At 44.4% G+C, this 17,109-nt stretch overlaps 1 protein-coding gene across 2 annotated transcripts; it reads left to right on the top strand.

Annotated features, from left to right (window-relative positions):
- The first annotated feature begins 8,381 nt into the window (after nucleotides 1-8,381).
- On the top strand, nucleotides 8,382-16,599 carry NPM2 (nucleophosmin/nucleoplasmin 2). 2 transcript variants are annotated; one of them, XM_040415823.1, is made up of 9 exons: nucleotides 8,382-8,451; nucleotides 10,490-10,575; nucleotides 10,750-10,869; nucleotides 10,949-11,042; nucleotides 12,720-12,853; nucleotides 14,825-14,856; nucleotides 15,225-15,255; nucleotides 16,319-16,364; nucleotides 16,439-16,599. In XM_040415823.1, exons 1-8 carry the CDS (start codon nucleotides 8,394-8,396, stop codon nucleotides 16,361-16,363), a joined length of 600 nt encoding a protein of 199 aa, XP_040271757.1. In that variant the 5' UTR covers nucleotides 8,382-8,393; the 3' UTR covers nucleotide 16,364; nucleotides 16,439-16,599. The 2 variants fall into 2 exon arrangements, with proteins under 2 accessions (XP_040271757.1, XP_040271756.1); XM_040415822.1 differs by having other exon boundaries at nucleotides 14,822-14,856.
- Nucleotides 16,600-17,109: the final 510 nt, after the last annotated feature.

The raw sequence follows: 17,109 nt of genomic DNA, 5'->3' as shown, positions 1-17,109 counted from the left end.
TTTGTGGGATGAGGTGACGGTTTAATTGGTACCATTTTGTAGGACATACGCCTTTTTGATCACTTGGTGTTGCACTTTTTGTGATGGAAGGTGAAAAAATTGCTTGTTTTTTTTTACGGTGTTCACCCGAGGGATTAGGTCATGTGATATTTTTATAGAGCTGTTTTTTACGGACGCGGCAATACCTAATATGTTTCCTATTTTTTTTATTTATTTCACTTTAACACAATAATAACATTTTTTAAACCAAAAAAATTAAGTTTTAGTGTCTCCATGTTCTAAGAGCTATAGTTTTTTTTATTTTTTGTGAGAATTTCTTATGTAGGGGCTCATTTTTTGCGGGATGAGGTGACGGTTTTATTGGTACCATTTTGAGTGAAAGTGACGGTTTTATTTGTACCATTTTGAGGGACATACGCCTTTTTGATCACTTGGTGTTGCACTTTTTGTGATGGAAGGTGACAAAAATGGCTTTTTTTGAGTTATTATTATTTTTTTTTAATGGTGTTTATCGGACTGGGTGGATCATGTGATATATTTATAGAGCCGACCGTCACGGACGCGGCAATACCAAATATGTCTATTTTATTATATTTTTTCTATTTTTAATTTTTTTTTTTATTCCTGTGTATGCAGCGATCCAGAAGGCAGGGACACCTGGGCACTGTCCCTGCCTTCTCTTTGGGTTGCCCTGCTGTCACTGACAGCGGGCAACCCGATCAGCAGCTGCACGATTAGCGTGCAGCTGCAGTTTTTGAACAGACGTTCTGGAACGTCCATTCAGAAATAGAGAACCACCTCCCGGACGTTTATAGTCAACGTGCAGACAGGAGGTAGTTAAAAAAGGACTCTTTATTTTTTCATATTAAAAGAATATTGAGTTTGGATCACTTTATTTCTTACACCGTTCACACAATTCTTATGTACAGGATTCGTAGGATTCGAGAGTCGAAAGATTCGAGAACCTTTTCGGCTTCGGATTTTAAAAAAATTGGATTCGTCCCATCTCTACTTTAAAGTAAAGTTCTTTGATTATTCTTAGTTCTGACCCAATTGGATGGGATAATGGTCTACTGTAGTGTTTCCCTACCAGGATGCCTCCAGGTGTTGCAAAACTACATTTCCCAGCATGCCCTGACAGCCAAACGCTGTCTGGGCATGCTGAGAGTTGTAGTTTTGCAACAGCTGGAGGCATCCTGGTTGGGAAAAGCTGGTCTACTGTGATAATATGAACAATGGGGGTTCTACAAAAGAGCTATCGTGGGGCAAAGTTCATATTCGTGTTTTAAAATGAATGCTTTCTCCTATTATAAACAAGTAAATAAGGACACAATGCTGTGGGGCTGGTGTGCAACTTTTTCCAGGGCTGGTTTTTATCCCCAGTCCGGCCCTGCTGTCACATGATCTCCTAGCTCACACAGGCAGAACATCTGCACTACATAGATCACACACATGTATACATCACACACGTACACATCACACCCTGCACTACATACATAACGAGCTGCACTACACACATCACACATATATACATCACACACTGCACTACATACATCACATGCTGCCCCTACACATATCACAAGCTGCCCCACACACAGGGCCGGTGCAAGGATTTTTGTCAACACAAGCGATTCTACATTTTGGCGCCCCCACCCCATCATTTCACATTTCTGCCCCTCATGATTCATGTCCATTTCTTGCCCCCCCATCATTTCACATTTCTGCCCCTCATGATTCATGTCCATTTCTTGCCCCCCCCCCCCCCCATTATTTCACATTTCTGCCCCTCATGATTCATGTCAGTTTCTTGCCCCCCCCCCCCCATCATTTCACATTTCTGCCCCTCATGATTCATGTCCATTTCTTGCCCCCCCATCATTTCACATTTCTGCCCCTCATGATTCAGATCCATTTCTTGCCCCCCCCCCATCATTTCACATTTCTGCCCCTCATGATTCATGTCCATTTCTTGCCCCCCCCCCCATCATTACACATTTCTGCCCCTCATGATTCATGTCCATTTCTTGCCCCCCCCACCATTACACATTTCTGCCCCTCATGATTCATATCCATTTCTTGCCCCTCCCCATCATTTCACATTTCTGCCCCTCATGATTCATGTCCATTTCTTGCCCCCCCCCCATCATTTCACATTTCTGCCCCTCATGATTCATATCCATTTCTTGCCCCTCCCCATCATTTCACATTTCTGCCCCTCACGATTCATGTCCATTTCTTGCCCCCCATCATTTCACATTTCTGCTCCTCATGATTCATGTCCATTTCTTGCCCCCCCCCCCCATCATTTCACATTTCTGCCCCTCATGATTCATATCCATTTCTTGCCCCTCCCCATCATTTCACATTTCTGCCCCTCACGATTCATGTCCATTTCTTGCCCCCCATCATTTCACATTTCTGCTCCTCATGATTCATGTCCATTTCTTGCCCCCCCCCCCCATCATTTCACATTTCTGCCCCTCATGATTCATATCCATTTCTTGCCCCTCCCCATCATTTCACATTTCTGCCCCTCACGATTCATGTCCATTTCTTGCCCCCCATCATTTCACATTTCTGCCCCTCATGATTCATGTCCATTTCTTGCCCCCCCCCCCATCATTTCACATTTCTGCCCCTCATGATTCATGTCCATTTCTTGCCCCCCCCCCATCATTTCACATTTCTGCCCCTCATGATTTATATCCTTTTTTTTGCCCCTCCCCCATCATTTCACATTTCTGCCCCTCACGATTCATGTCCATTTCTTGCCCCTCCCCCATCATTTCACATTTCTGCCCCTCACGATTCATGTCCATTTCTTGCCCCCACCATCATTTCACATTTCTGCCCCTCGTGATTCATGTCCATTTCTTGCCCCCCATGTGCCAATATCATAGTGCCATCCTCTCCCCCTGCCCCCTAACGTGCCAGTATCAAGTGCCTCTCTCCTCCCCTCTCCATGTGCCAGTATCATGGTGCCAATAGCCCCCCCTCCCCCCATGGCAGTAAAGTAACAGTCCGGTATTTGAAAAAATAAATAAAATTTATACTTACCTTCATGTCAGCGATGCAGGCGTCTTCCGGCCTGTGCTCCCACCAGCCTCTAGTGTTGAAGATTTGGTGCTCGTGTTCTTATTTAGCCTGTCTTTCAGAAAAGTTTATGATGGGATTCGAACCCATGACCTTTTGTATCAGAGGCAAAGCATTTACCCACACAGATATGAGAGCTGTATAGCCAGTTACTTAAAAAAAATAAGACTTCTACTGTAGATAACTTTGATACCTAGTGTACAACCATACACATGACAGTTGCCCCAACACACCCAGCTCTGCTAAATCCATACACAGTGTGCTGGGGCAGCTGTCATGTGTATGTACACTAGGTATCAAAGTTATCTACAGTAGAAGTTATATTTATTTATTTTTTTAAACTAACTGGCTATACAGCTCTCATAACTGTGTGGGTAAATGCCTTGCCTCTGATGTGAAAAGTCGTGAGTTCGAATCCCAGGAGAAACTTTTCTGAAAGACATGCTAAATGAGATTTAAATACACCAGGGTCTCGTAGCTCAGTGCGTGCCGCTCTGTGACTGAGACAGTGAGGGCCGGGCTGCTCGGCACACATGCTTAGCGGGGTAAGTTAATTGTTTTCCCCCCCGGCGCCGCGCCCCCCCCCCCCCCCCTTCTCAGCGCCCTCAACCAGCGTTATGATAGAGCCGGCCCTGCCCACACACATCCCACGCTGCCCCACACACAACTCACGCTGCACCACACACATCACATGCTGCACCAAATACATCACACGCATGAATGCAGACAGGCTATTATAGCCAAATGATAAAGTACAGGGAAGATCCGCCATATTGGACTGGACTTTATCAATTGGCTATGATTGCCTGATGGTAGACAATAAATGGTTCCCTGGTTAAATACCCACATCTTAGGCCCCATTTACACCAGAGCTATTTATTTCCGTTGTTCTTCTCATCTTAGGGTCCATTCACGCAGCTTCAAAAAGGTTTGTAGCGGAGCGCGACATAGGCTTTCTCCGCCGGTATTCCACCGGTTACTTCTGGATCAAGTAGTTAGCACAGGAAGAACAGCATCAGTAGTAAATAAAACCCTCCATGAATATCCGATCACTCTTCTCAACAACTGGACGACACACAGTATCAGGAGCAGAACCCGGTTTAATGCCACATACCCTGCTTTTATGCAACTCTCCCATGCAAGGGAGACACCCACAGAAAATTATACGCTCTTCAATCACAAACTGGTTACAGCCCCCACATTCCCTTCCCTCAGCCTGAGAAGTAATCCAATCAACAGTCCTGTTGAAACATCCATTGTAGCCATTGTGTTTCTACCGCACAACCAGACGAATGCTCAGCAGGTCACTGAGTACTTTTTGTCTTACAAGTAACGAACCATAGGGAATTGAACATAATATTGCAAATCCAATCAAGGCACATTTTACTTAGCATTCTGTAGTAAGAATGCTATTATTTTCCCTTATAACAATGTTATAAGGGAAAATAATACAGGGAATACACTTTAATGGGGTCCGGGGTTGCTTTCATCCCTATAATCTCCTAGCAACCACGCGTGAAAATCGCACCGCATACGCACTTGCTTGCAGATACTTGTGATTTTCACACAGCCCCATTCATTTCTATGGGGCCTGCATTGCGTGAAAAACGCAGAATATAGAACATGCTGCGATTTTCACGCAACGCACAAGCGATGCGTGAAAATCATCGCTCATCTGCACAGCCTCATTGAAGTGAATGGGTCCGGATTCAGTGTGGGTGCAATGCGTTCAACTCACGCATTGCACCCGTGCGGAATTATCGCCCGTGTAAAAGGGGCCTTAGTCTGCAGCGGTTTCCATCTGGCCGATTCTTGGAATATATCTCCGCTGGTCCCCATTATAGTTAATGGGGCTGAACAGCAATACCATAGCTTCTAGCAATGCTGGAATGCAGAGAGATCCGGAAGACTGCTCCTTGCCGGATATAAAAGTGTTAGTGTGAAACTAGCCGTAGAATCACATAATTTATGATGAGATACATGGTGGGGGAGTTGTCAAAACTGGTGCAGTGGCGTATCCTTTCTCTGCCACCCCCCCCCCCCCTCCCCCTTCCCCAATACTTTAAAAAAAATTGTGCCACCTCACAGTAGTAATGCCCTCATTGTACAACTTTCACAGTATTTATGCCCACATTGTGCCCCCCTCAAAGTACTTATCCCTTCATTGTGCCCCCTTCACAGTAGGTATGCCCTCTCTGTGCACTTCAGAGTAGCTATGCCCTTCATGTGCCGCATAACAGTTATGCCCCTTCACAGTAGTAATACCCTCTGTGCGCTCTTCACAGTAATAATGCCCACTCTGTGCCCCATAAGAGATATGCCCCTTCACAGTAGTAATGCCCTCTTTGTGCCCCCATAACAGTTATGCTGTTCATAGTAGTAATGTCATATGTGCCCCCTTCAAAGTAGTAATGTCCATTGTGCCTCCCTCATAGTTGTAAATCCCTCAGTGCCCACTCAATGTTAGGGCTCATGCACACGACAGTATTTTGCGTTCAGTATACAGGCCATTTTTTGAGTCCAGTATGCGGTACATATACTGAACCATTCATTTCAATGGTTCAGCAAAAAAAACTGAAGTGTCTCAGTATGCATTCTGTTTCAGTATTTCCGTATTTCCGTACCGTGAAAAGATAGAACATGTCCATTCTTGTCCGCAAATCACGGTGCTTGGCTCCATTCACGTCAATGGGTCCGCAAAAAAACGGAACACATACGGAAATGCGTAATCCGTAACCGTTCCGTTTTTGCAGAACCATCTAATGAAAATGTTATGCCCAGCCCAATTTTTTCTATGTAATTACTGTATACTGTATATGGCATACGGAAAAACGGAACGGAAAATCAGAAAGGAAACGAAAACACAACGGAAACAATAAATGGAACAACGGATCCGTAAAAAACGGACTTCAAAACACTGAAAAAGCCATACGGTCGTGTGCATGAGCACTTAATAAAATTAAAAAAACTGTAACTACTCACCATGTCCCGTTCCTGATTGCTTAGATCCAGCTCTCCCCTGCAGGCAGCCATACACAGATCGTGCTGCAGCACTGTGTGGGAGGAGCACAGGCGGATTCCCAGGCTGCAGGCTCCTCCCACACAGACCGGCAGCTCGATCTGTGTGTGCAGGGCTGAATGGTGAAGCACAGGGGCGGACTGGGAACTTAAAGTGGCCCTGGAAAAAAAATACTAAAAGTGGCCCCGTTTTGTAGTTGGGTCCAAATGGATGGAAGGCAGCAATACCATATTGTGGCACATTATACCACCCCAACAGAGCCAAATACCTAAGTCCGGCCCAAAATACATCCCCAAAAGCTTCCACTGGCCAGCCGTGAGGAGGGCCCAGGTGGCCCTTCGGCATCAGCCCACCAGGAACTTTCCCTGTAAGGTCTATGGCTAATCCGCCCCTGGTGAAGCACCATTCAGTACGGAAGAGAAGGAGCTCGGGGAGCTGAGCGGGCAGTGACTCTATTAATGGAAGTGCACATCACTTCTGGCACCCCCCTGAGAGCTGGCACCCGGGGCAGATCAGTCCCCCACCCCCACCCCTTGGCACATCACTGAACTGGCGCAAAGGAAAACTGTATTAGTTGCCCATAGCAACCAATTAGATTCCACCTTCCATTTTCTAAAGGAGCTCTGAAAAATGAAAGGTGAAATCTAATTGGTTGCTACGGGCAACTAAGACAGGGTTTTTTTTTGCATCAGTTTTGATACCTCGTCGTAAATTAGCCGAATCTTACAGTAAGGCCTCATGCACACAACCGTATGTTTTGTCCGCAAAAAAACGGATGACGTATTTTGCGGAACGGAACAGCTGGCCCCTAATAGAACAGTCCTATCCTTGTCCGTAATGTGGACAATATTAGGACATGTTCTATTTTTTTGCGGAACGGAAATACGGACATACGGAAACGGAATGCACACGGAGTACCTTCTGTTTTTTTTTGCGGACCCATTGAAATGAATGGTTTCTCAAAAAAAGTTACGGACACAGAAAGAAAATACGTTCGTGTGCATGAGCCCTTAGGCTGGTTTCATGGGATGATAGTGATTTATAATGCTGTGTGTTCTTGCCTGATCTTGGGTCTACCGTACGGTATTCACAGGGCACTGTGACAGTATACCAGCAGTCGGGCGTGGAACTCACAGCATCATAAATCACTATTTATTTTTGCCATCAATTTTGAAAAAGTACGGCAAAACTGCGCAGCAGCCGTAATCTTAGGTTATTTCACACTGTTGTTCTAGCTAGCACGCTGAACATTTAGGCCCCTTGCAGACGAGCGTTCCTCCCGCACAGAGTCCGCATCGCAGCTCCCGGTCTGAACTGCCATCGCTGCTGGGGGTCACATAGCATTATATTGATTTATGATGCTATGTAACCCTTACAGTTCTGGAATGTATTGGATAACATTGGCATAATGCTGCCAGTGTTATCCAATACATTCCAGAAATGTAAGGGTTACATAGCATCATAAATCAATATAATGCTCCGTGCAGTATTAGAATGTATTCCCTCCGCGAGACTTTGCGTAATAACTTCATAAATTGATTTCTACTGTAAAAAAAACATTTCCCAAACTCAGGTTCGGTTCCAAGTTTCGGGAAATGTTTTTTTTTACAGTACAAATTAATTTATGAAGTTATTACCCGAAGTCTCGCGAGGCTTTGCGGAGCAATAACTTCGGCTCATCGGAGCCAATACATTCTAATACTGTACGGAGCTCCTGCTCCGTACAGTATTAGAACGACGTTTTATGCGAATCGACTTCGGATGTTTCATCCGAAGTAGATTCGCTTATCCCTAGTAGCAACCAATCAGAATCCACCTTTGATTTGTTTTTTTTTGTTGCTGTGGACAACTAAGCCAGTTTTCCTTTGCACCAGCTTTGATAAAAGCAGTTTTCTGGCACAAAGGGAATAATAAATGTCCTGCTTTGTATTTGCAGTCTTCACAAAGCAATTTCTTATGGGGTCAGCTGAGATTTGTACACATAATGGGTTAAATAGTGTTACTCAATAATGTCTGATCAGGGTCAGGTGTCTGCCTACAGCCATATATAAACCTGCAGGTGCTGTCTGCCATTCTCTCATCTCCCTGCTGTAGACAGGTCAGCTCTGTGTACTTGGGGGTAGCGTTGGGTGCGGGTTTAAGGGAAACTGGCTTTGTGTGTGACTGCTTGGGGCGTATAGAGCCTTACTTTTTGGAGGGTGGGGTGGTGCTCTGTGATGTATGGTGTGTTTTCTGCACTATCCATATAACCTGTGTGTCTTCTACAGAGTGTGCAGTAAACATGGCCTCTACCGTCAGTAACACCAGCAAGCTTGAGAAACCAGTGTCTCTTATATGGGGTACGTATAACAATTGTTCTAGTTCTTGATGTGTCCACTTTTATTAACTCTTCTTTATGGGGCACATTCATCAAGCTTGTCAAATTTATATATATATATATATATATATATATATATATATATAATATATTATTGTGTAAAAATGTTGGGTGTGCAGTCTGCATCTTCTACAGCCCTATTGAGATGACTGGGTCTGCCTCTGATCTGCAAAAATGTGGATGGCCAGTACGGCCATGTGCATGAGACTGGAGTAGTGGATTCTCTAGTAGTTTGAATTTTGCAGGCTATTTTTTTAAAGGCCCATTCACACGGCCATATGAACGGGTCTGCACCTGTTCTACAACTTTGTGGAACGGGAGCGGACCCATTCATTTCAACAGGGCTGCAAAAGATGCGGATAGCACACGGTGTGCTGTCTGCATCTGTAATTCCGTTCCACAGCCCCCCCCCCAAATATGGCGCATGTCCTATTGTCAACAAGCATAGGCGTTTTGTATGAGGGTGGCGGTCATGTGTGGAATGCACATGGGTTGGTATCTGTGTTTTGCGGATCCACAATTTAATTATTTTTGTCTGCATCCGATCCACATTTTTTGCAGATTGGATGTGGGTCCATTTACCTCAACAGGGCTGCGAAAGGTGCAGACGGCGCACACTGTGCTGTCTGCATCCGTATGTATGTTCTGTGGACCTACAAAACTATAGAATATGTTCTGTTGTCTGGCAATGATAGGATTGTTCTATCATGGGTCGGATGTTCCATTCTGCAAAATGTGGCGCACACGCAGCCGGTATCTGTGTTCTGCGGACCCGCGAAACAGGCAATGGTCGTGTGCATGAGCCCTTAGTCAGGTCTTCAATTAGACTAGTCTACTTAGTATGTGCATGAAAAAAGACGCAGATGTGCTGTGAAAAGTCCCACGTCTACCTGAGTGACTTTTAATGCAGAAAGTCTAATTTCTTAACTCAAAACTGATGCATAATAAGACGTCCCTGGAGTGGAGTAAAAATTACTGTTTTTGTGCACATTTTAGTCATAAAAATGTGTCGAATAAGATGCAAATGACTCCAACAGTCACAAAAAATGTTTAAAACTGCTTTTTTTTTTTTTTTTTACTAAAAACATGTGCAAACACTAATAAACTTGCCCCTACATACAGGGTCACAAAATGAACATTTTTACTGTAGCATGGCACCCATGCTTGGTGCAGAGCTGCCAATCACTTTCTGAGCTGCTCAGCACTGTAAACAATGGGGGCCATGCGCTAAGGCCGACAGAAGACAAGCTTGGTGTTCTCTCAAATCGGGAGGTAAAGTTAGGTCTCCATGTACCTCTAGGGGAGTGCCATTATGGCTGTATACAAAAGGAGACCATAATTCTGCTGTGTATGAGCCTTTAGGCTAGGGCTACATGCCGGGGCGTCTTCTCGCTGAAAAGTTGCACAGCAGTTTTCATGGCAGTCAATGGTGTCTCACTTTAACATGCGACATGACAGTCGCAATAAATCCAGCAAAACTGGATTTTTGTGACTGTCGCATTGCAGCATGTTGCAGTGCGACACCATTGACTATCATTATAAAAGTTGAGACACGAATGTCACTCGTTGCCGTGTAGCCCTAGCTTAAGGTGCGCTCACATGCTGCATATTTTGTTGCAGAAGCAAATGGAAACTGAATATATTGCCCTGTTCCTGTGTAGATGTAAAATGTGTATTTGGGGCACATCTACTAAAGTGTTTTTAGTCTAAAGATTGCCGTTTTAGACTTTTTTTTTTTTTGCATTTACTACTGAGATTGCGCCTTGTTTGACTACTTTAATAAATTGGACCCGTCAAAGTGAATATGAACCTGTTGTACTGAAAAATGACCACCAGAGGGCAGACTAATAAAAATATGTTGAGTCTAACTTATAAAGTGCTGTGAGTCTTAAGAAATACTCTGCAAAAGAGACTAATAAACTGCACCTAATTTTATGGCCAAAAACAGGCGAGCTTGATAAATGTGCCCCACTATACTTTCTGGCCTTCTGCCTCCACAGGGTGTGAGCTGAACGAGCAGAACAAGACCTTTGTGTTTAAAGTGTCAGATGACGACAAGAGCGAGCACCAGCTGGCCCTGAGAACTGTGAGTACGCTGGTGGTCTGCTAACCTGCACCATCCTGGGCACGTCGGGGTGTGGGTTAAGAAAATCTTCCTAGTGTCTGGTGATGGGGTCACAATCGGTTTTGGGTGCAGCACTTCTTGAACATTTGAGACTCCATTAAGCTGTACTGATGTAAGGATGACCCTTTCTTTAAGGTATGTCTGGGGGACAAGGCCAAAGATGAATTTCATGTGGTAGAAATCGTTCCTCAGGTAGAAGGGAGCGATGTACAACCTGTTCCCATAGCCAGTCTAAAGCCATCTATTCTGCCTATGGTAAGTTGACACTGGCGAATCGGTTCCCTTCAATTAATCTTAAGTGTCGCTGGCTATTGAATGAAATATTCTCTCATAGGCTACAATGATGGGCATTGAGTTAACTCCTCCAATCACCTTCCGGCTCAAAGCTGGCTCCGGACCAGTATATATTAGCGGCCAGCATATCGCATGTAAGTATTGTATTATGGAGTCATTATAGCGGTTTTAACTGCCAGTGTAAGCAGATTAATTCCCTATGGGTAAGTTATATACTGTGGGTAATATCACTTTGGGAGGGGCCACATGTTGCAGTCAGGCAATGAGACTTACTTAGCTTGCAAATTCACATGGGTATGGTAGTGCAATATGTAAAACTAGATGGTCCAATATTTCCATGTAAAATGAAAGGGCTTTTCCAGGATTTTTTTTGAAATTTGGCAGGGACCCATGTGAACTCCTTTTTAAATGTCCCGCAGGACCTACAGTGGTTGGCTGCAGCAGTCACAGGAATGATTAACAGCAGGTTATCTCCAGCCTTAGAGGTCATGCGCTGTTTTGGCACATCGACCACTGTGGTTGCCTGCAGCAGTTGTGTGAATGTGATATCACTAAATCGGCCAACCTTTTGCTACCTGCCAAACTTTGAAAAAACTCAAGCACTTGAACCCCTTAAGGCCTCTTGCACATGACAATATGGCTTTTTTTGTTTTTGATGGAACAGTACTATCCTTGTCCGTTATGCGAACAATAGGACATGTTCCATCTTTAAATGGAAGGCATACGGAGTGTTTTTTTTATTTTTTGCAGATCCATTGAAATGAACTGTTCCGTATACGGAACGCAAAAAAGTTTGTGCAAGAGGCTTAACAGTTGTACATATATGGCGTGCAGGGGATGTATAACACAGACGCACCTATCTGAGACCGGAAGACTGTCTTCGTGTTAATAAGCGGAGTCGCTCTGAAGAGACCCAGTGTATTAGAGCTGCAGGTGGCAGGCCAACATGGATAATGGCAAATTCGGCTATACTGTAGTACTATGGAACTACAGTACAAGCTAAAAAAAATCTGACAGTACTGTAGCCTCCTAGAGGGGTGAAAGTTAAAGATGTTGCAAATGAAAAACAAATTGACTTAAATTTACCATTTTCCCTAGAATAAAACGCATAATATATACAAACACCATGGGCATCGCCACGTCTGAAAACACCCATACTATTAAAATATAAAAATATTTATCCCTCAAACTAATGGTGGAATGGCGAAAATAAAAATTGCTGATTTGCCTTTTTTGTCACTTCACTTACCCCAAAAAAGTGAATAAAATCAACTCCAAAATGGTATCAATAAACTACACATCATGCTACAAAGAGAGAACTATAAAGTTATGGGGGTCAGTATATGGCGAGGTTAACAAAACGTGTCTACCCCCCCCATATTAAAATACCTACCTGTGGTTTTGTTGTACTGATCCAGAGGGGTTACAGGCCGTTTTGCTGCATAGTGAATGCTGTAGGGACAAAACCTGTAACTGTCATATTGTGGGGGGGTTTCAAATTGCACCAAATTTCTCACTACATTGTACATGTATGCTATATTAAATGGTGGCATTTAGAAACGTGTCCCACAGAAAACAAGCCCTCATACAGCTATGTCAATGGAAAAATAAGTTATGATTTACAGGAAGATGGGGAAGAAAAATGAAAACAAAAAGCAAAAACCTCCAGTATCCAAGTGGGTACTAGTCCCATAGGAAGGTGACAGACATCACACTGAAGCCTCAGATGGTCACCTTGCTGTAGAACATGGACTATTACTATGCTTTTAAAAGGCTATTTTTTAGTTTGTAATACAGAAATGTGTTCCTAGTGGAAGAAGACTACTCATGGGCTGAGGAAGAAGGTGAGGAGGAAATAGAAGAGGAAGAGGAGGAGGAAGATCCCGAATCTCCCCCAAAAGCAGTAAAAAGGCCAGCAGCCTCCAAAAAGGGGAGCCAGGCTAAGGTACTCGCCGCTGTCTTAACACTTAAATTGAAATTGGTTCCCAGCAGACTTGGGGCGCTGGCACACACTTACATTGATCACGTGGCCATGACTTCACATAGTACAGGTTCAGCCTGGCACTTGGCTATCTGTAGGTTACCTCAGCAGCCAGTAGTGTCATCATGACTGAATGAAGCTCTAGGGGGGGGGGGGGGGAGAAATACTAAGACTGGCATTACAAATGCCAGTCTTGCTATAGAGGCCCAGATTTACTAAAACTGGTGCAATGTGGCACAAGTAGGGTTTGGGAGGGTGGTGGTCTAAGATGCACCATTTTGCACTGCAGTTGTGGTGGTAATTTCTGTCTCTCCATAAGACAACCAAAATTTGGTATATAGGCAGGTAAGTGTATCTCTCCCTGTACCACATTTATTATCCAGCCTGAGCCTCTGATGCAGACCCAGAGTGTGTGCCATCTATAGAGTTGGTAAATGCAGAATACTCTTGGTCTTTGGCAATGTCTGGCTCCAGACTTTCACCATGACGTTCAGGTTGAGCTGCAGGAGGGGCTGAGCATATTGATATACTTTTATGGGAAAAGATTCACTAAACACTTAACTTATTCACTTATATTCAGTAGAGATGTGCACGTTTTCTGAAACTCAATTCGGCTGCTTTGCTGAACTTCAACAAGAGATGCGATTCATTGAGTTGGTCACAAATCTCTTTCCATTGTATGGAGCTGACGCAATGAATGGAAACTGATCGCGCCACAGTCACTTAATCTCTCAGACTGCTGATCACGGAATCCGTGACTTTCATTAAGTTGTTCAAGGGTTAAAAAAAACTATATACATGCTTCATCCACTTTCTTATGGAGACCATCTGCTCCTGTCTTGATTGAAGAAAACCCACCAATGGACCTGCAGTGAGCGTGGCGACGTGCGCCCTAAGTGGTGAGGTCATCACCCTTGCTACAGGTCTTGGCAGGTTTTCTTCACTGAAGATGGGAGCAGATGGCCTCTCGGCGAGCAAGTAGGGGTACTTTTACACTTGCTTAGGGTTCCGTCCTAGGGGCTCAATACCGGGAAAGAACTGATCAGTTTTATCCCCATGCATTCTGAATGGAGAATGATGTGATCAGGACAGAGATAAAACCGCAGCATGCTATGGTTTTATCTCTGGCCAAAAAAACCAAGATAAATGTATTAGTGCCGGATCCAGCATTCAAAATGCTGGATCTGTCCTTCCAGGCTGCGCATGCGCAGACTGAAAAAAGTAAAAGAAATAAATAAGGATGACACCAAAAAGACGGAGCCGTCATTTTTCTGACTGATCAGGATCTTGATCAGTCTTACAAAGGCCATCAGTTGGTATAAGTTTTACCGGCTCAGGCAGTGCTGTCCGCATCCATTCCTACCCCATAGAGAATGAATGGGTCCGGACACCTTCTATGGATGTGTGAATGGACCCTTACTTGTCAAATGTCACACGATGTTTGTTACATATGGTGCATCTTTAGCTCAATTGCTTTGACTGTCCAGTTTCTGTACCACCACTTCACACCACATTTTTGCCACCTGTTTCATGTGCGTGTGGGTACAGAAGCATAGAACGCCATGCTTTTCCATCCTACAGAGCTACAGTCTGGTAAAGTGTTTTTTTTACAATGGAACTGACTGATGCCACTGTATGGCATCCCCTTAATGTTTGACATTAAACAGATGGCAAAAAGGTGCTGTGAACCCACCATAAGATTTTTTGCAACTTTTAAAGTCTTGGTTGGTAAATCTGAGAAGTTGCCTCAACAGGCTAACAGCACTAACTCTCCCCCCACCTCTGAAAACAGAATGGTTTACTAATCTTTGCACGAATAAGCCCATAAAGTTTCAAAACTTTATTTTGGAACTTTTTAAAGCTGGTGTTCTGTTGGGTAGGAGTCTATAGTATTCATTCTTACTCCATGTTAATACATTGTGTTTGTCCTAGAAGAAGAAGATGGACAAAGATGAGAAGGAGGAAGAGTAAGTATAGCCTTGATGCCACAGCTCGTGGTGTACAGTGAGGGCCCTTGCTGGCTTGTATTGGTTGGTAAGGCTATTAATACTGCATTTGTAAAGCTCCCACAGCAGATGCCAAGCCTACCTATAGGACCTTATGCACCCAATGGCTTTGAAATGGCTTAGACTTGGCTTTTCTATGCTGTACCCAGAGTATAATGTGCAATATGTTCTAACATGGGAGCCTGTGGGTGCCAATCACAAAAACCCTTGAACTCAAGGCTCAAATGTGGTGCGAACAGTGCCCAGCTTCTACTTGTTGGGCTTGTGTATGGGCTACAGTATTGATACATATGATGGAAGCTAATACACTTTTTTTTTTTTTTTTGCAGAAGTTCTGAAGAAGACAGTCCAGCGAAAAAGGTAATGTCTTCAAAACACCCTTGAAATCTATGGAGGCAACTCTGGGCAGATTAAGGGGCCCATTCACACTGCCTGTATTGCGGCCCGCAAACAGCAGGTCCACAATATGCAGGCACTGGCCGTGTGCACCCCGCTTCACTGATGCAGACCCATTCACTTGAATAGGTCCACAATCTGGAAGGTCGATGCTGAACGGAGTCACGGAACCCCCACAAACACTGCAGAGTGCTTCCGTGGAGTTTCTCTCTGCCTCCGCACTGCAAAAAAATAGACTGATCATGGACTCATTCAAGTTGACCGGGTCTGGATTTGTCACGGCACATGCACAGATAGTGCCCGTGCATTGGGGACAGCATTTTGCAGCCCACAATGCACAGAACAGTGGAACAATGGCTGTGTGAATGAGCCCTAAAGGGGTTTTCCTCAAGATTTTATTATAGATGGCCTAGTCAAGGAGATCAGTCTGGTGCCACTTGTGTCCGTAATGCAACAGATCTGGCACTGATATTATTTTTGCAATGCTGATGTGAACAATGCGTAAACGTGTGTGGTTGTTGAGCTGAAGGTGCGGGAGCATTCCCGAAAGTATTTGCCTTCAGGGGATCTGTCACCAGTGGCCTCCCTATCAGGCTGCAGTTCACCTGATTAAAGTGCTCCTTTTTCTTTTGTTGATCCAAGGCTCTGTTTATGATACTTAATATGCAAATTAGAACTCTGGTGCAATGAGGGTGTCGCTGTTGCTCATTATACCCAAGCTCCACTTTTGTGGTCAGCACCTCCCTTGCTGCTTTGCCACTGCCTGGCCCCGTCACTCAAAGCGGCCATGGAGGCGCTGGCCACAGGAAGGAGCAGAGCTCAGGTGCAATGGTGATGCCCTCATTGCTCCACAGGTGAATTTGCATGTTAAGTATAATTTTGGAACAGCCTCAGATCAACAAGTGAACGACAGCTGTGTATGCAAACAGTTCAGGGAGGTCGCATGTGACAGGTACTCTAAGTGGACCCTGTACTGCCCCATCCTGAAACTTTTTGCCTCTTGAGTGACTACAACCGTATATTTCAGGGCAAAGGCGCAGGACGAGGCAGGAAGCCAGCTGCTAAGAAATGAGGTTGGTTAATCTGACGTTCTACGTGAATCTAACCACCGCAGCGCTAGAAGCTGACACTTCTCCTGTCTCTGCAGGTGCTGGATGCCATCTTGTCTAGATGTACTTGGCTGTATTTAAATATCCTGTCGCATGATCAACGTTTGTGGGCTATGTCATCCATCATGGCCACCGGTCCTTCCTTTCACCACGTTCCTCCTATGATGGCAGGCTGGATATCGTCTCTATGTGATGTAATATATGCACTAATGTTCATGACTTGTAAAATAAAGTCCCTTTTCTACGGGAAGTGAGAATGCTGGCTCTTAGAGGGTTTTCTTCCAGGTGAACCTTAAAGTTGTAATATGGCCCTAAGGGGGCGGTGATGGTCTGCTACAGTTACGTGTTCGGGAAACTTTTACTCCAGACCCTGTCTGGTTTAGTGACTACGTGCATTCCCCATGTTAGAACTATACAATTATGCAGTGTTGTCTTGGTGTTGGAGATCACTGAATAAACTGGGAACCTGGTGTTGCCATTCCCCTTGTCAAAAGGGGTGTGTCCCTAATGGGCAGTTGAGGGGGGGGGGGGAGAAGAGACAGTCAACTGTCTAATAATATCATAATGCAGGTTTTTAAGAGAAGATGCTCCATTATTGCTTTAAGGACATCACAAGTATTTTCTAAAGTAGACATTTCTGCCGAGCTGACTTTCCTCTAACTACCAATATTTGCCCAAACTTAAGTGCAGTACCAATAATGACCACATG

Source organism: Bufo bufo, chromosome 1, assembly GCF_905171765.1.
Source record: "Bufo bufo chromosome 1, aBufBuf1.1, whole genome shotgun sequence".
Classification (NCBI taxonomy): Eukaryota; Metazoa; Chordata; class Amphibia; order Anura; family Bufonidae; genus Bufo; species Bufo bufo.
Note: the sequence above shows the minus strand (reverse complement) of the source record. Positions and strands in the feature narration are given on the sequence as shown.

Coding starts and splice junctions, on each gene's coding strand:
- NPM2 (XM_040415822.1), top strand. CDS start 8,394: ATGGCCTCTACCGTCAGTAACACCAGCAAGCTTGAGAAACCAGTGTCT. Junction 12,854..14,821: donor AAAAGGGGAGCCAGGCTAAG/GTACTCGCCGCT, acceptor TGTTTGTCCTAG/AAGAAGAAGATGGACAAAGA. Junction 14,857..15,224: donor AAAGATGAGAAGGAGGAAGA/GTAAGTATAGCC, acceptor TTTTTTTTGCAG/AAGTTCTGAAGAAGACAGTC.